Source organism: Lutzomyia longipalpis, chromosome 4, assembly GCF_024334085.1.
Source record: "Lutzomyia longipalpis isolate SR_M1_2022 chromosome 4, ASM2433408v1".
In the NCBI taxonomy this organism is placed as follows: Eukaryota; Metazoa; Arthropoda; class Insecta; order Diptera; family Psychodidae; genus Lutzomyia; species Lutzomyia longipalpis.
The window spans coordinates 1,726,048-1,745,617 of record NC_074710.1 but is presented as its reverse complement, the minus strand read 5'-3'; the positions used below and the strand labels follow the sequence as shown (position 1 = coordinate 1,745,617).

Below are 19,570 nucleotides of genomic sequence, written 5' to 3'. Positions count from 1 at the left end.
TTCAGATTGAAAAACAAAACTAATTCATTTTCATTAAGTAAAGGGTTAAGTTTTATATTTCTATTTCTATTAACGTATGATCTAATAGACACAAAAAGATTAAGTCAATGTTTCGAAAAATGACACCAATGTTTATTTCTTTTAACTCTTTCGTGTCCACGTTAACCCTTTCGCGTTCCTAGGGTCATAGCTAGCACGTCACCCAAACGTGAAACATTAGATTTTGCCGATTTTTAATTAATTTAATTGTTTTCATTTTTATGTAGAAATGCGTTTAATTAACGTAAATGAGGTCGAAGTAGACGTTTTCACTAAGAAATGCCCTATCAAGGCCTCCATAGAATAAAAATCGTGATAAAACGGACGCATGTTTCAATGTTTTCATATTTAATTTAAGATGCAAAAGTAGTAACATAGAGAAATATCGATAAATGCGGTTTTTTTCATCCAATTATTTAATTTGTGGATGCTCGTAGAAGATTTATTTTAAAAGAATTTTCAATTAAAACGTTTTCTTTGGCACATTTTACGCAAATTTAACATATTTCCAACTCATAAAAAATATTAAATTTACTTAAAGTCGAGAAAATAAATGTTTCACATGTAGATCAACTAGAATGTTTCAATGTCAAGAACTCTCCTTCTTGAAAATTGCACGAGAGTTGATTAAAAAAAATCTTAAAAATTAAAATTAACAGATTATGTCATAACAACTTTATCATTTCACGTTTTATCTCTTCTTACCCACAACCCAACCATTTTTCTCGCAGTCACCAATGACACCCCCTGAGAATCACAATGTTCTCCAAACTATCTAACCTTATCCACGACTGAGATTCATTTCAAGTTCAAAAACAACACTTTTTTTCTTCTTCTCGTGTTTGCGCTCAAAATGAGGAATTTCTCTCGCTTACAAAATTTTCTTTGCTCGTAAACAATATGAGAAAATTAATGTGAAGAGGGGAAAAAATGAGCAACGAAAAAAAAAAAAGCAACATCCAATGTAAATTGAGAAGGAGTTGAACAAGCCCGCGATGGAAATACCGCACTTTTGCAAGCGCCACAATTAATTGAGCGTGAAAATGTATTAAATGAATGGAAATATATTTTATCCGGCGCCCCTTTTCCAATTTGGATGTGCGATAAATCCAAAATTAATTCATTTGTTTCCCAATTTCTCCTTCCTCGTCTATCTATTAGCCATTGAGAGCTCCAATATATGGTGGCAAATAGTTTATTTCGGGAGTAAATTGAATTGCTTTGGTCATTTTTCTTTTTTTTTTTTTCAATTTGCATGTGCACGCACGGGGGCAGAGGTTAGTGGGGATGATGCTTAAAGGGTAAAAAATAATCTAAAAATAAAAAAGTAAGAGCAACATCACACAAACCTTGCGTCCGTAGGAGAACTTGAAGAAGAAGCTGAGAATGGCATTGGGTACACGCGTCCCCAGGGCGTGTTGCAGATTAACTTTGTAGCCCTTGAGTACGAGCTCGGGGAACTTGGTTCGCCACCAGAAGATAACCCATACGAGGTGATTTTCAATCATTGAAATTGTAGCATGAGCAATGTTCTTCTGCTCCTGCGTCAGCCCAGCATCGATGTCCTGATTGAACTTCTGTGTAAGCTCCTTAATAATGATGGCTGAATCGGCGATCTCTTCACCGTTTAGCTCGATAAACGGAAGGAGTCCCTTCTTGGAGCGGAACTTTGTCTTGTGATCCACATTCTATAAAGAAATAAATTGATTTTTGTCGTTAAAAACTTTATTTAAATTCAAATTCTAATGCTTACAATACATCTATAATTTCACAATTATAGCAAAAACATTTTTTTAATTAATTGTTTAATGGATTCTGTGGAAGGACGTTTCCTATATTTTTTTCTATAATTTGCACCTTTCGATTTTTTAAAAATATTTTGTAGAAAAAAAAACTTCAAGAGGAAAATAAGAAAATTTTCACACCAGTTCCTATAAAAGTAACAAACAGCGCCCATGGTGGAGAATCCCAGAAGTTAGATATTTTATAGCTTATCTTGATTGAACTTTAGGCTGCATTTAGCTCCTTCCTATCGTCTACCGATGAACTCTCCTGTATTTAAGGCCTATTCGGGACTATTCGTACGGAAAGCGATGAACTTTCCAACCTTTGTGTTTTAGGGCAGTTCTGTGGAAAAGTCGGAAAATCACAAGATGGCGTCGCACTTAAAATGGCGAAAAGTGATTTTCTTACACTTCAATAATTAAGCTTTAAATGTAACCAACATCGGAAAACCATGTTTAAGAAAAACCCCAAAAATTGACAATATTAATAATGTGTAAATTCTAACAGTTTTTAAGGACATCTTAAAGTACAAACCATACAAAATGGCGGTCATAGCGTCCTTTGAGTAATTAAGGAAAACCAGGAAAACAAATTGCCTAAATTTGTTCTTAACAGGCTGCCAATTTGGGCGTGAGGTGTAAATCACCTTAAAGCAGATGAGTTGGCAAACTTTTCTTGATGAAGCACCCTTGAGGGAAAACCCCTGGAATTCCCCTTAAAAAAAACCCTTTCCTGTGTGTAAGGTGAACTAAAACTGGGCCATTTATGTGCAATCCATGTGAATTGCCCTAGAAACATTGGGGTTGTGGTGTCTTATCGTTGAGCCACGAAAAGGGAGAAAATGTTCCTTAATATGGAATATGCCGAAATTTTATGTCTTTTCCCACAAATTTTCACTTTCATCACCCTCCCTGGATGGGACAACCCATGGGCTACACACACCCTATCACAGAAATAAATCTCAAATTTCCATGTTTTATATGAGAATCTACTTGAAAATCCTTCCCTGGAATCCATACTCAACCATCCTTCGCACAGAGGGGGGGTTGAATGACTCATTCCCCATATTGATTTTTTCCACCCACTTTTCCACCCCAGTGGACTTTTCCGGACAATTGTTACGTGTCGTTTTGTCTTCATTCTGCAGAAAATTTGCAAAATGCAGGGTTGGGAGAAGGAACGAACAAAAAAATTGCCAATAAGGGCGGTTGAATCACATTTGGAGCTTCCGCCCACTCCTACGGGCATTTTCCCGAGAGCCACTCTAATGATGTCATAATAAGGAATTTCTCACAGGGGGTTCGCTCTTTTGGAGTGTACATATATGGGTGTGGGTTTATCGCATTTTCTCTCGGCCCAAGAGCAATGAACTTCCTCGTGAGAGAGGAATTTTCTTCAAAATGGGGTTGAATCTTCCCAACAACATTTGAGGGGTTGCACACTCTCTCGCTCTCATTGAACCATTTTCTGCATAGACCGGATTAAATTTGCACATTTATATTTTGCTCGCTTTGCAATTGGAAAATGCAAATTTTCCACCCCAAACAGTCAAAGAAATCAATAAAGTGGAAGCTTTTCAACCCTTTTTTTGAATTATTTTTGTTGAGGGGTTGAAAAACAATTCCAGAGAAAAATGGGTTGGGCACTCAACTGGAAGGTACCTTCTATAGCAAAACTAAGAAGAGCATCTAATGAAAATTGATGGAAATACCGTGATAAGCATTAATTCTTTTCCTTCCCCCCATATCAACCACAAAAGAATCTCTGAAACTTTTTTTTTTTTCATCCAACAGCCGGAAAATTACCATTTTGTGTGTCACTTTTCCACTTGTGCGGGGGTGGCGTGAAAAAGTGGACGGTGTGCTCAAAATCATTGCGAATCTCTCACACGACGGCATCCCGACGCGTCGCCTCGTGCTCTATTCGGGGGATGGTGTTTGTGCAGCACCGTGTAGGCGGAAAATGTTGGCCAAAATGCTCTTGTGCCGGGTTGCCATGGTAACAAGCCGGATTTTCCGCGCGCGCTCTCTCTCTCTCTCTCTCTCGGGGGAAAATGGATCAATAGACGCCGTGAAAATGCCGGGTGGGAGAGATTTTGAAAAACAGGCGAAAAGTTGAGCGACACGACTGCCAACGTTGAGGGTGGAATTAGCCTACTTTTCCACCCTCTCCTCCACATATATAGCGCGACAAGAAGCCCTCTCTTTGGAGATTTAAAGAAGATTTCCCAACATACATAACTTATTGCCTTATGGCAGAATGAACAAAAGGGATTTTTAAGGGATAAAACATTGGCAAAACCCGTTTATGGGTGTTTTAATCGGTTTAATGAATAAAATCGGTATTTTTGTAGAAAATTATCAGGAAAACATAGAGCATCTTTTAGCTTTTTATTTTAGATCATTTAATTGTTGATCTTAAGAATTAAATTAAAATTGAGAAGAAGATCAATTTAATGTTGAAGTTTTCATTGTAAAAGAGATTCTGAGACTTTTCTTTAAATGTGGATTGTGTTTTTGATAAACATAGAATGATCTATTCTAATTTATTTTTATAAGTTTTATCATTAAACGTTTATAACCAACGATAAAGTGAATGAATTAGTTTTCTTAAGAATTTGAAGAGAATTCCCGAATAAAATTAATTCAATTGTCTTGTAATTAAAAGAATTTTAATATTTTAGTGTGTGTCCTTAATAAACATAGATTTTTTTCCCAACTCATTTATGAACATTTTCTTTTAAATTAGAAATGTATTTAAACACTTCTTGAAAATTTCAATTATTTCTTTGAAGTCGTAAATCTTCTGAATCAATTTTATTAAAATAAATTTAAGTCTATGAATAAAATATTGTAGAAAAAACATAGAATTTTTCATTTAAAATCGTTTAAACGAAAATATACTGATTAATTTGTCAAATCAGTGCGAAGGAAAAGATTGAACGGTTCTAATCGAATGCCCCTAAAACGATTTAGAATTCGGAGTTCGAACATTGGTACGTGTCTTGGGAAAAAACATAGTTTTTTTTTTAAATATATAATTTAGAACAAATTAGTATGAAGATAAAGGAATGTTGAATAAGAAATAGTTGATATGTTCGAAAAATCTTATAAAAGGTTTGCGAATAAATTATGTTTTATTAATGCTGCCTTATTATGTAAACCATAATAAAACAGCAGCATCAATTTGCTAAAACATCGTAAATTCTTATCATTCTACAATACGCAATTCTGCATTATAAAATATCAACAACGACAAAAAAAAACGATCTATACTGTCTCTTTAATTAGTCTACGCGAAGTTATTTAAATATCAAAATAGAAATAAAATCAAAACAAACACATTGTGGAGTCAGCAAAAAAGGTCACGACTTCCCAAACAAACCCCCAAAGCGATAAAAAAAATGGCCACATTACTAATCTGCGTGATATGAGAAGAAAAAGAAAATTCTGCAACAAATTATCGCAATAATATTTTTATTTATTTCAAATATATAGTCCAAGTTGCGCAATGTTTCAAAAGGAAACTTTATGAGGAAAAAATATGATTGATAGTACTGTATGAGGAACGTTTTTTTTTTTAATCTTGTTTTGTGAAGAATGTCGCTCTCCTACGTCAATGATGTGATTCATGCAAATTCTCAGAGGAATGTACATGAAAGCAGAAAAAAAAAGATCTTGGACAGAATAATTGTTACGCAAATAGCACGATAAAAGCCATCAAATGCAATTAAGATCCATCACTCAGGGATGATTAATTTAAAGCAGAATTCCACAGTAAAAATGAAAAAATGTGCATCTTGCGAGATGTTTGTGCGCGCCATTGAACACTCCCCGAAATATGTGCGATGGAATGCCTTCAATATTAGTTTTTCTAATTAATATTCTAGACAATGTTGTGGCGTGCAGAGAGAAAAATATTTCCTTCCGCAAATTGACACAAATAACTCCCAGCGAAGACTCTGATGGGAATTTCTAAACAGGTGTTTGCCCATAAATTTGCATCGTCAATAAGGTCTTTTTCATCACCAAGTATAATGTATTGTGTGTACCATGTCTCGCAAACGCAATCATAGCGCGAGATGGTGAAGCAAAATAACTAAAAAAAAAATGCTCATGTTCGATTGAGAGGGAAACTGTGACGGTGTGGGAAAAAATTCATTATAAAAAGTCCCATTGTAGACGGGCAATCAGGTGCTGAATGAAATTTTTCTGGCAATACAATTATTGCAAAATAATGTTCTTCCAGAGCCATGAAGTTATTTTTGAATTCTCTTTTTTTTCTTCTCCATAAATTACCTCTCAAAGAGTAATTTGAGAACGACGACATAAACATACACTGATAGAAATTATTTGAGAAAACAATTTTCAAAGAGAAAAAAATTGAAACAAGATTGATTAAAACCTTTGGGGAGTGAAATTTTGAAAGCTTTCTGCGACATTTTGAAAAGAAAAATTTTGTATTTCACAATCAAAAGGATTTTTTGTGGTTAGTGAATATAGTTTGAAAAATTCGATGTTTTCCATCCAAGATTCCAACTATACCTACTGTTCAGAAAGATTGAAATACGAAATAAGGAAATATTACAAAAAAAAATCCACGTGATTTATATAAATGCAGTAAGAAAGAAAACTGTTTTTTTGTAGTTCTATGTTAAACTATGTTCTATATTATAGGAATTCATCGAATAAAAATTACCCCTAATAAGCTTTATGATTTCAATGAAAAAAAAAACAAAATTATAATAAATAATTCATAGAAAAGTTCTATGTTTTATTTTTAAAAGTTGGAAAACATAGAAAACTTAATGATTTAATTCAAAATGTCTTAGTGAATTAGTGTTAATCAAATCACTTTAAAATGAAGGTGATTCTTTCATTATATGTTTTATCCCAAGACATAAACAATTAAATGCGTAATTTCTATCATGTAATATTTTGATTCTTATAGAAAGAAATCAGAAAATCTTTTTAATTTCTAAATTAAGTAACATAACACCAAGTAGGACGACTACAATACCATTTCCTTTATCACAAATCTAAAGAAATAAATTTTGAAATGAAGTGAAAAATTCTATGTTTCTGCATATCCCAGAAAATAATTTTTAAACAGACGCCTTTAACAGATGCCACTTCATACTGCATGAAGGAATAAATTTGTAAAGCATAAGAATCGTAATAAATCCAAAGACTTAAATTGTAAAATGTCATTAAAAAACGAAAAATAAAACATAGAATTTCCGTTAAAACATTTCGTGACAATGATTTATTTTCCATCTTGTAAAAGACTGAAACAGGAAGTCTTCTTCGTCCCCAAATCAATCTCCGACACTTATTAATTGCCTTGAAAGTTCGTCTAAATTGAAAATTATTATTTTAATTAACAAAGTGAGGAAACCCTCTTTGGAGCACCATTCATTGCGTGATCTTTTTGGGGTCTTGTCACGCTCAATTTTAATTCTGTGTGAGAAGCATCGCCAAAAATAGCTTCCTCTCTCTCCATCTTGCCCATTTTCTTGTATTTCTTCTTCAACAATGGGCCCCCCATTTGATGTATTGAGGCATTTTCAGATGAATTACCAATCGTATGCACGTGTTGTTGGATGTCCAGCAAAAGGAAAATACTACAACAATATATTCAACATATTTTTCAATTTGTAACTTCCATACGCCATATTGGCTAATGCCAAAGACAAGCATGGAATACAACTTTACTTTATAACTACATACGATCCATTGGAGAAATATTTAAAATTCCATCCGACTGATAATTAAAGTTGACTCAATATGCAGATATCTATAATATGTGCTGGAATGCTACAACTCACCGCGATTATGCAACACTGTGTGCATTTCAATGATGGTGAGACTGGAAATTGTAATTATGAGTTGACAATTTGATTGTCTTAATTATGAAGAAAAAATATATATACAATATTATTTGCTGTGACATGGAAAAAGAGAAAGACTCGTCTCTCTATTTGCTGATTTAACACGCAAAAGAAGTCCCCTCCCAAATTGTTGCTGTGCTGGCCTTTTTTTCTGCAATGCTCCCAATAAGAAAAAAAAATCTCTGCATTATTTTTTTTTATTATTTCTTCGTCTTCTTTTCAGCTGAACTAATTAGTGTGTGCCTGGGTAGTAAGATGACACACAGCGGCGAGTGAATTGACCAAAGGCGAGTAAAAGCAGAGGAAATTGGTTCAAGAGAGTGGTTTTTGTATTGCTTTCAAATTCATTCGTGAGGAAGTTTTCGCGCGCGAAGAGTGATATTGACCAGAAGACACAATGCAGATACACCAATGTCTTATTTGCTTGTACACACATGGCGCGATATTTTATTATAATGGCAAATTATTCCAACGAGGTCACTCAAGTGCAAAATGGGCACGTGGTTTGTCTACTTTTGTGATTTTCTTTCACATAATAGTTGATGGTTTGCAGAAGAAACCAATTTTGTGGAAAAAAAAAAGATTTGCCTTTTGGGTAGATTTGAACCCAAAGCGATTGGTTTGTTGAACTAAACAGGGATTAACTGCGCTACTAAACTGAGAAATATAACATTTTTTTTTTGAGTTTCTTAAGGACTTTGTGAAACATTTGCGTTGATGTTTTTTTTTAATGAGTTTTAACCCTTAATAATATCTTTCAAATTTTCTTCAAAAAATCAAATTTTTAACAGTGTAGTTATCCCATATTTTACTCTTTGACTGCAAGGAATGCGAAACACCTTAATCGATTTCCCATCTAATGCCACCTTTCAATTCAAAGTGGAAAAATCCACACATTGTAGTTGCCTTGATCAGAGGTTTCGACGATGTGGAAATCTGAGAAGGAATCTTGTGGCATGAAAATGGCACCCCCGTCTCAACTCCCTTCGTATTTGGGGTTCTCCCCTTTCGAAGTATCACTTTTCACGTCACTTCTCGCGCTTACCAGAGAATTTTCTGTGGTTTAGGGTTTATTGCGATGCCATGGCACTCACACCAGAGGCAGCAAAGAAAAAAAAACTGACTGAGAAGGAAAATGGGATTTTTAGAGCCTCGGGCGTGGCTGAAAGTTACTCAATGATGCTCCCTCAGTAGAAGAATCTAATTAATTTTCATCACCCCTCGTTGGTGGTGGTGCTACATCAAATGTGTATATATGTGGGTGGGGAGAGATGGGAAGAGGGTGGATATGGTCAGAGAGCGAGGAATTTGATTGAGGAGATTCAGCCACGAAGAATTCGTCTAGACGCACATTTCTTATTAGGGGGGCTCATTTTTTTTGTAGTGTTGGAAGGAAAAAGGGCGCGAACATGGGTGAGGCTGCCTTGTTTGATTTATTAATTACTATTTGTTGTAATTTCCACATTATGCCCGTTGTTGGAAGAACGTTTAGAAGGAATTCTTTTATTTCATTTTTACAAACACAATTCTTGGCCACTTTCAGCTTTATCACAATTCAAATTTCCGGTGTAGAAAGCGTTTCTCCAATCATATTTAGCACGATTTTGCTGAAGAAAAGTTTTTTTTTACAAATCTTTCCCCATGGCTTGGCACATAGCAAAACAACATAGACATGTTTCGGAGGAAAAAGTTATGAAGAAAATTCACGCGGCAAACGAGAGGAAATTGCATTAAGAAATTGGACATTACTTCAGATATTCTCCACATATGGTTCATTTTTTTTATTATTTAATCCCATCATCAAAGACATAAGTCCACAAGAGAGCAACTCTTCAGCAATGAAATAGTCTAACAATGTAATCAAAGAGTTTTGTGTGCTATTTCCGCTTCAAATATCACTCTATTTTGTAGCTCTTCGGGGCTCTTCACAGAAGTTCCGAGCTCTTCTCACAGAAAATGATGTCAAATCTACAAATTGAGGAAATTTTGAGGGAAGAAAAAACAGCTAAAAAAATTCTCCCAAGTGTCTCATTAATTATCTTCTCAATTTCTTTCGATAAACAGATAGCATTTAATATGTCAGCCACTCTCAACCATATTCAATTTCATTTTAATTTACGCGCACTTTAAGCATCGAGTTTCCCTCCCATTTCTTGCCCTATACTACTTGCTGCATAACCAAATCGTCATAATTTTACGAGAGAGAAGTTGTAAAAAAATGCAATTAGTGGCTTTGCATCCTCCAGTGAATGGGAAAAATTATGGACCAAAGGGTAGATTCGATCTCACACATTTATGCTCAAGAGGAAGGCATTTCGATGAACTTCACTATCAGATTTGTTATAATTTCTTCAAAGTAGTTTCTAATTTTTTATTTAAAAATGTTCTTTGATGAGAAAAAATGTTAATCTCTTTGTGTTTTAATTAAAATTAATTTGTGTCAATTTTTATTGAAAATTGGGCAAATTTTGAGAAAAAGAAACGTTTTTAGCCATGTTTCAAAGGGTACCCCATTAACCCTTTCGCATTTTTAGACCATACGTTGATCCAAACGTGAGGCATTTCTTTTTGAATTTAAATGAATTTAAACGTTTTATTTTCAAGTTGAAAATACGTGAAATTTACATAAATAAATAAATAAATAAATAAATAAATAAAGAAGACGTTGAGACTGATAAATATTCTCTGATAATATCTATGTCTATGTTATTTTTTTAGAAGGTATCAAATTCTTATATCAAAATCGAAATTAATTTTTTAACTTTCTTTAATGTTGACATCCATTTAAATAACAAAAATAAAAGATAGTTATGAAAAACTTTACGAATATACAAAGATCAGAAATCATAGAAAATATGTGTTTGTGTCGTTGAAAAAAACATAGAAGATAAAAAAAAACATCGAAATGACTTTTTGACGGAGAATTCAACATTTTTATATAATAATAACATTTTAGATCCCTTTTTGTAAACATTTCCGAAATATATTTTCAAGAGCCCACTTGAGAACTGTGTCGAGGGTGATTTGAAGAGGACCCTTGAGGGCGATTTAGCGCTTCTCTGCATGGGGATGGTGATTAATGTAAATGCCTTAATTGCACCCAACGAACAAACATGTGACTCAATGTGGGTTGGTACGGAGGGAGTAAACACCTTTTTTTTTATTTTAGCGCATAAACCATCCGTGATGTTTGAGTAAATGATTCGTCGTAAGTATTGGGTTGCTGTCAATGCTCAATTACGTTAGATTTATCACTGTTAATTAAGAAAGTATCTTCTTTTATATTTCTTTTTTTTTCGGGAAGGAATTAAATAAAAATATTGCGAAGAAAACGGTAAGAGTCTCATGTTGTGGAAACAACAGTTTCTCTCATTTTAGTGCTCCCCCATTTTGATGATGATTGTAAAAAAAAATCAGGAAGCACTTTGTAGAGCAATTACGTCGCGAAAGAATTAGGGACGCTCTTTTTGGGAAGTTGTAACTGTGAATGGGCACATAAAAGACACCAAAAGTGAGTCAAAACAGCACATTGTGATGAACAATGAGACGCTTTTAGGAGACGCGAGGGCGCGCAAGACAATTAAATGGCAAGGGGAGTGTCGCGCAGAAGAAAAATTTCTCTACGCGTAATTAAACCACGACAACTATAATATTGCCAGACGATCGCCACAATTTTATTTACAGCCTCGCCGAGTGATTTATGGGAAAACAATTAGGGATTCCTTTACACACATCCCATAACTTTTAAGCTTCGAATGATGTGTGTGAAATAAATATTTAGAGAATGAGTTGCTTCTTATGTGACGAATCCCTTTGAACTACTTTTTTTCGATGTTTTTTTTTCTTCTTCTTCCTTCTAATACATCTCCATGGACGCCATGGACGCAAGCCAGTGACGTCACACATTCGTAGTGGGTGGAATATAATGTTTATGCGAATAAACACGCATTATGATCGCTCTAATTGCACCCCCGTGAAGCAATGGTTTCTTCTTTGATTCTTTTTATTTAAAATTTTCTCGGTGGAATGCAACTTTGTATTTTACTTCTGACCATCTACGTGACTTTTCGATGAATTGACGAGCATCATTGTTTGCCACAACGTCACGAATGTTTAGTTACTGTCACACGGGACCCCGCGGCAAGTTATGTTGTCGCAATTGAACCCAATTTTTGGTCATGCCTCATGATTAGGTTAATTTGGGAAGCAAAAATTGGGGGAAATGGTGACAATGGAGGTCACAGTCACCAACTAAAACATAGAATTTTTAAATGATTCACTAAAGCATCCATATAAGCTATCCCAAGCTATAAACCATTGCCACTTTTGTAATCATAAATCATAAACTTCTAAGAATTTAATTTAATACCTAATCTTTGATTTAAAATTAAAATTTTATTAATTTCACCAAAGACACAAACCCCCAAAAAACATAGAATTCTAAGGTTTTTGTGATTTTCAACGCAGAAAAAACTTTCAAACGCCTCTTTGTCTAACATTTGATTGAAATTTAAGAAAAAAAAGTTGATTCCCCTCTCTACCACAACAAAGAACAAGATTTTGTCTTGATGGTAAATACAGAAGAAGAAAAACTCCAATTTAAAGACCACCAAAGACACAATCTATCTCTGACTCACAGGTGGAGCATTATTCGATGGAAGACAAGATAGAGAAAAAACCGTGTGATTCATTTTGGTGTGGAATTTAATACTACTTTATTATGTATATTGATAACCTTCAGATTCAAACACGTTTTTTTCCTCCATTTTCAGCGAATATATCTCATTTTTTTTTCTCTCTGCATCCACACCAAACAATTGCGCGTCACACGGCGGGAAAAAAGTCATCATTTTTGTAGAAAATCGTCAAAAGAATAAATTGATGCTACACACAGTGAGGGCTTGGGGTGAATGGAGTCAATAAACTATTGACATTTGTCTCAATTAGTGCCAATTTGCCCTGTATAGTATAAGCAATTTTAAATTGAATTCCATGCGCATTTGCGGTGTAAAAATGCGTTTTCTTCCGCATAAATGCAGCAACATTCGGCACTCGATACAATGCAACATAGCTACCATGAAAAGAAAATTTATGCTCTACATAGAAAGTTGAACTGAATTCTTTCTCTCTCGTCCAGCTGGGTTGTGGAATTATAAATCCAATTTAGTCAATGAAATGCTGTACATATAAAGCAATTTTGTACATAATAAATTTATTGTTAATACCCGCACTTATTTAAAATGATTAATCATCTATGCGGGGCAGAAAATTCTCTTGTAGAGGTTTTTTTTCATGTTTTTTTTTGTTTTCTTGCTTCGTGTGGAAATTTATGGTGGAATTACACGCCTTCGGCTAAAACGTCTCGCATATTAGAATAGATTTCCCACCCAAAAAAAAATTGAATTTTTTTGGGCGTCTGTCTATTATGGGGGCACCACTCAATTGCCTAAATTGTCTGACCTTTGCCACGATCAAATGGATTTGGAGTGATTCCTAATTTTCCCACCCAAAAAATATACACAAAAAAATGTTTTATGCTCTGCTAAATGAAATTGGGGTAAAAGCGAAATAAATGTATGATAAAAGGGTTCGAAAAAGATTTTTATTATGTTCATTAGGGAATAGAGAAATCTATGAAATATTTATTGAAGACACACTCCGAAATTTTCCATCATATTGTACTAGGTCATGATTTACTTTTCATTTTTTAAATTTCTTTACGAACATTCTTAAAGGTTTTGGAATATCTTTGGAAGTTTTTTTTTATTCCAATTTATTGAATAATATTTTAATTAAACTTTTCTATGTTTTCCGTAACATACTAAAAAAAAGATTAGGCTATTACTACTTTCTACGACCATAAGTTTTACTGACATAGAACTTAAGTCAATTAATTCGAAAAAGTAAAAAAAAAAATCAAAAAAATCATTCTCTTTCCTTTATATAAAAAAATAGTTTTTCTATGTTTAGTAAAGATTCATATAAATTTTTCTATCAAATTTATCATATCATACTGTAAGGAAGAAGTTGTAAATTTTCACGTATAACTTTAATCTATTTGTAATAAATAGGTAGGTACATAAATAATTTTATTTCTACGTTTAGTGTGGACACAGACCTTTTTTTCTATCAAAAGTAACATAATGATATAGAACAGAAGAAATTGTGAATTTTTTGTGGCTTTCATTCTAATGTCTCACAAAAATAACAATAAAATCCTTTTTATTTTCTGTATATTAAAAATATCTATAAATTAATAAATTTCTATGTTTAGCAAGGACACATACTAATTCATCTATCAAAACCAACTCTATATTATAACCGTATAAAAAATCATGAATTTCCCAACTAAATCTGAGCTGATTGATAAGAAATGAAAGCAAAAAACATTCACTTCTACCCAAAACAACAAATCGCACTCATGGTGTGGCAAAAAAGCACTTTAGGTTGGGAAAAGAACCCTCGAGACTATTTTTAGTGGTACTGAGAAGCAATTTTCTCCCCCCATTGCGTGGGTGGTGAATTTCGTTAGTATATGTTTGTGGAAAGAGCCTCAAAGAGAGCCCAGAGCCGCATACAATTGCGTGCTATTGTCGGGTGAACATTTAAATTAAATAATTTTTACTTCTACCATCGATGCATCGTCAGCATTGCGCTCAAACACATTAACCCATTTACGCATTCAGCGAGAGATGGTTGAAAAGTAAAAGATTTGCTTTGTTGGATTTTCACTGCGCGAGATTAGTGCAAAAAATTCCAACGAGATCTTCTTGGCCTTTCTGTCGTATTTAATAACTCATAAACTGCTCGCTTTTTCCCTCCTTAGTATATGAGGTTGGGTTTTTTTTTCGTACAAATAGAGGTCATTAAACCGCGCCATCACTTCATTCCACTGTCTTTGCACCCATACACACAACCGTACCAAAGTCTTGCTCAACAATTTTGTGCAGAAAAGCTTTTATTGAGATCTCTTGCAATTCACTTTGCTTTAAAGTGCATGTTTTGCACATTTTCTTTTTTTTTCTAGTCAGCTGCTGCCAATCGTCAATTTTCTATAATCACATTTTTGTGGGTTCAAGGCTCTAATAAAAAGCAGCAGGTGCATGACAGTTGCAAGGGAATTTAATTTGAAATTTTAATATTTGATCAAACATTCTGACAGCTACCAAATGTCACTCAAACGTCAATACGAAGTGCTGTCAAATGTGATTATGTCAACTTATTTTAACTCCATTTCATCCCTTAACGGCATAGAAGACCTAATTTTTTTTATTACTACAAATCCCATTACATTATCAACCCTTTAGCAAATAAAACCATTAACGCCATTTGTTAATTTCTCACAATTTCCCTCATGCCATTTTCAAACTAAACTGCCCATTTGACTGGGGTATAAATGAATTTTTAATCTTCTTGCAAACTTAGAGTGTTTCCTCCACAAATGAAACGATGAACTTTCCCGGCATTTTCCACTCAATTCATCGATTATTTAATTTACAATGAACTTGATGTGTTTGGACATTATGCTCTACGTCTCAACCCTAACCGTTCGCATCTCCTTCCTCGCATACACGCCTTTCATAATATGTGGCAAACCTTTTATGCTCCAGAAAATGATTTTCAACATTAATTGTTTACAACAAGAGGTTGTAAATGAGGCGACTGGGAATAATTATAACTCGTAGCTGTGTGTGAAGTAATATATGTCGAAAAATGTATGCTAAAAACGTAAAATAATATCAAATCAATCTTCTAATTATGCTTGGAGATTTATGGGTCGTATGAAAAACCAATAACGTTTGAAGAAATGATTTAAAAAATTTCTTGAGAAAATCACAAAAATATTTTAATGAAAATTTCGTGAATTAAACTATTAGAACTCTTCCTAAAATATAATTTTCAATGTGATCAGGGATTTTTTAATCAGATAGTGTAGAAAAATCAATTATTTAACATTTTTTCTAAATTTTTTTTTTATAATTATACGGTGTGAAAAAAGCACCTAATGAAAAAAAAATAAAATAAATAAGTGATTTGTTTTTAATTTAATAGATTAAGTTTTAAACATCCTTCTTTTGAAAAAAAAAAAATGATTAAAAAAAACTTTTGGCGGAAACTGAAAAATATTTTTTTAATTTCTGGAATTAAAATTTTTAACCCTTATATGTCCAAGTAGTTTTTTCTTCATAAAAAAATTCATGAAGTATAGTATTCAAAGAAAAGTCAATTACTTAGCAAAATTTCGTACAAGAAGTTCAAAACATCCTTCTTTAGAAAAAGAAATTTATATCTTTTACAAAATAAAAACTATCAGAGTCAAGAAAGGAAAATAACTGTCAAGAAAACATTCCTTTTTGTCCAGAACAGATGGGGTTAATTTTCATTCCACAATGAAAGGAAGACAGTTTTTCACGTTTGTTTCGCTATTCGTTTAAATTTCTCTTATATGAGTGTAAAGCAACCCTAAATACAGCCCTGAATCTTTAACTTTTTCCCTCCATTATGAATCCGTTCAAGAAGAAGAAGAAGAAGGAAGAAAAAGGAGCAACTCAGCAGAGTCAAAAAGCCAACTCTTCTTGCTGCCATATCAATTTAATGAGTGAAAAATCTCATTTCGAATGTTTGTTGTATTTATCAAATGATTGAGTGGTGCGAGGCACAAACTCTCTTGCCATGGTTATTCTTACAAACACTACAGTTGCTTCGCCATCTCCCCGCTAAATCATCACCCGTGAATAAACATGGGGGTTTTAAATGAAAATAAAAAAAAAATTTGTTGCTTCGCCCAAATAATCAAGAAATAAACACACAAAAAAAACCTCATGAACAATGAACCTCTCCGCAGCGAAAATCAAATATTTATACTATCTCCCAAACGTATCATTTTTTCTTTACTTTTTTTTTTACTCTTGGATGCAACGCGAATGAATTAATTTTTTTTTTTCAAACTAAGAATGCCGCGCGATTGAACGAGTTTTGAAAGCAAGATTTTCCAATTTAGAGATTTTTTTTTCATTGCATTATATGTAGAATTTATTAGGTACATAGCATAGCATAGTACATACATATATAATATTGTATATTTGTCGTGCAATGTGGCAACAGTGTAAAGAGTTGGATGGTATGGAGAAAAGGAGAAAAATAAAATAAAATTCAATGGTTCATGGCTGGCCATGATCAATTCTTCTATCTCTGCTTCTTCGTCTTTTCATTTTATACGGAGAGGAAGACCCCATGCGTGTGTGCGTCGATCGGGAGATGCGATTTGCTGTTTTGGAGACTTTGACGGGGGTTTTTTTGGAGACAAAATGGGGTCGTAACAGGGGGGGGGGGGCGGTTTGGTGGATCCTACACCCATATAGCATATATAGCAATGATGTAGCAAAATGGCGGGGGTTGATTTTTCTCGCATTGTGTGAAAAATGGTCTTTCAACATGCTACATATCAGCTTTTTGCATGCACGTAGCATTATAAAATGTATTTCTTGGAAAACTGCGACCATGTGTGGTGCATTCTCGCAACTAAACATCTGCACAGGGTAAACTTCTGCACACAACTCATCAACACACAACCGGACAAAATGAGAAAGTTTCACCAGCAAATGTAGCAAAATGTAATTTGCTGCACAAAAGTGTGTGGGCGATGTGAAGCATAATTTTCAATTTAAAATTTTTCTCAATGAGTCTCACCTCGTATTTGAGCCCAGCCAGACGCAGCCATGTCTCAACTTTGAGGCAATACGGGGACAATGATGGCAGCAATGGTGTCCTGGAGAATTGGTACAGATACACCACATCCTTATCGAAATTGGTCTTATGGACGTTATATTTGACCGGTGGTTCGGGCTTTGCGGCAGCAGCCTCCGTATGATTGTCGGCATTATTCTGGCCACCGCCCTCGGTGCTCTTCTGTTCCTCAGCCGCCGCCGTGGCTGGGGTATCGTCCTTCTTCTCCGCTGGTGCTGTCTCCTCCACAACTGGGTTCTGCTTGTTATCAACTTCTGTTGCCATCTTAATTTTCTTCCCACAAATCACTTCTTGTTCAAATTTTTCTTCTTCAATTTTCTACAATAATCCACACAGCAGCGTCTCTCTCCTCAACTGGGAATTACAAAAAGCACTCTCTCTCAGCACGACGCGTTGATTGAAAAACCGGTGGCGTCGTTCTCGACTATTCGGCACAAACAGCAAATCCGCGCACACACCGACAGAAATACTCGCCCCTAAAAACTCTCCAAAGCAACCAATATGGCGGGCGCACACAGAACTCTCCCGAAATTTCAATTATGATGCACACACCCTAAAAACTCCTTTTTGTCCCCAAAACAGCCGGATAAATCCACGCAAAAATTAATTCCTCTTTCCCTTCTTCACCGCGCAAATTTGCCGCGGATTTTTCTTCTTGCACAGAAAACGCGGGCTTCACAGAAAAAAATTTAAATTTGGATTTTCTCGTTTTTTTTTCTTCGGTTAAATCCAAATTAAAAAAATCCTTTTTTCGGCACAAAAAGAAGCCGTGAAAAATGTTACGGGGATGTTGTTGTAGATATAAAATGCAGGGAAAAATTCTGAAGCAAAATCTCTCACAGTCGGAGGTGCAGAGAAAACGCGTCTTTCTAATTCAAGACCAACTTCACAAATGCCTCGGTCGGCTTTGTGTAGACTTTTCTCTCGCAGAGTAACAAATTGCCTGGAAGTGCAATGGTGGGGGAAGAGTCTCCAAAAATGAGGGGAAATAATTGCAAAGTGAATCAAACCCAGTTGACCACGCATGGAGGGTTCTGTGTGGAGTCTTTTCCGTGGGGATTTATCGGATTTATCAATGAAATTTTGAATAAGAATTTTCAATTTTTAAAAAAGAATGAATTAAGATTTATTGAAATTTTTAATAAACTAGTTGATTTGCGATTTTTCAATCAAATATGAGTAAACGATCGGTTTATCGGTTTTGGAAAAGTTCTCTTGCCCAAATAGACTGACCGGAAATCAACTAATATCGTGCTTTTTTTTAATTATTTTTTTTTTAATTATTTTTTTTTTTAAATAATTTGCTTAGTTTTCTTAATTTTAAATGATCTTAGGAATAGTTTTGCTTTAACACTTGGAGGACAAAACTGGTAATAGTTGCCAAATCGACTTTTCTATAATCTATTTCTCTTTTTATTCGTTTTTTCATTTATTTTTTTAATCTAAAAAAAATATATATTTTGACGACTCTATGTTGGTTCTTGATAAAGATTTAGTGCAAAGTTACTTTGAATACTATGTACTGTACAAATTATGGATTTATCATAATATTTTTTTGTACTTATTTATTATTATTTATTTATTTAAAAGAATTTTTTTTAACTAAAAAAATAATAATAATAAAAAATCTCAAAGCCTTTTTTTAATAATTAAAAAAATATATTTATATTTCCAACGCCCAAAACATCACTGATGAATATTGAAAGAGTATGGTTCTTTGTTTACACAAAGTGCCCACTGGAGCATAAATAAAAAGAGGGGAAATGCCCTAAAGAGAAGAAGTGGCAAAATGTCTCCAAGAAGTGCTGTGAGAGTCCCACCATCTCCTTTGCACTTTTGCAGCTATTCCTGGGTGGGAGAGGGAGAAGGCTGCATTTGCAGACAAGGGTGCGGCCGGAGCAAAGTCTCCAAATTGCCACTCTTTGTTGTGTTAAGTCTCCACGGCTGCGCTGCTTTATGTATACACAACATCTCACTCTCTATGCGCTCCATATGAGTTCTCGCGCACTCACGAAGGGATCCCGGCAGTGCGAGAAGCGGAGAAGCATAGAGATTCCATGGCTCTCGCGGTAGAGTTTGTGATGGATTGGAAAGTTAATTGGAGACTTC

General features: G+C 34.3%; 1 protein-coding gene across 1 annotated transcript; it reads right to left on the bottom strand.

Annotated features, from left to right (window-relative positions):
• Nucleotides 1–151: 151 nt before the first annotated feature.
• Nucleotides 152–18,374, bottom strand: LOC129795694 (failed axon connections-like). The gene is made up of 2 exons (XM_055837163.1): nt 17,405–18,374; nt 152–1,727 (listed from the first exon to the last, which is right to left on the bottom strand). The coding sequence occupies exons 1-2, from the start codon at nt 17,723–17,725 to the stop codon at nt 1,353–1,355; spliced, it is 696 nt and encodes a 231-aa protein (XP_055693138.1). The 5' UTR covers nt 17,726–18,374; the 3' UTR covers nt 152–1,352.
• Nucleotides 18,375–19,570: the final 1,196 nt, after the last annotated feature.

Bases quoted from the DNA above. Each gene is read 5' to 3' on its own strand.
- LOC129795694 (XM_055837163.1), bottom strand. From the start codon at position 17,725: ATGGCAACAGAAGTTGATAACAAGCAGAACCCAGTTGTGGAGGAGACA. The intron at 1,728-17,404 runs GTGAGACTCATT...ATTTCTTTATAG, and splicing joins TGGCTGGGCTCAAATACGAG to AATGTGGATCACAAGACAAA.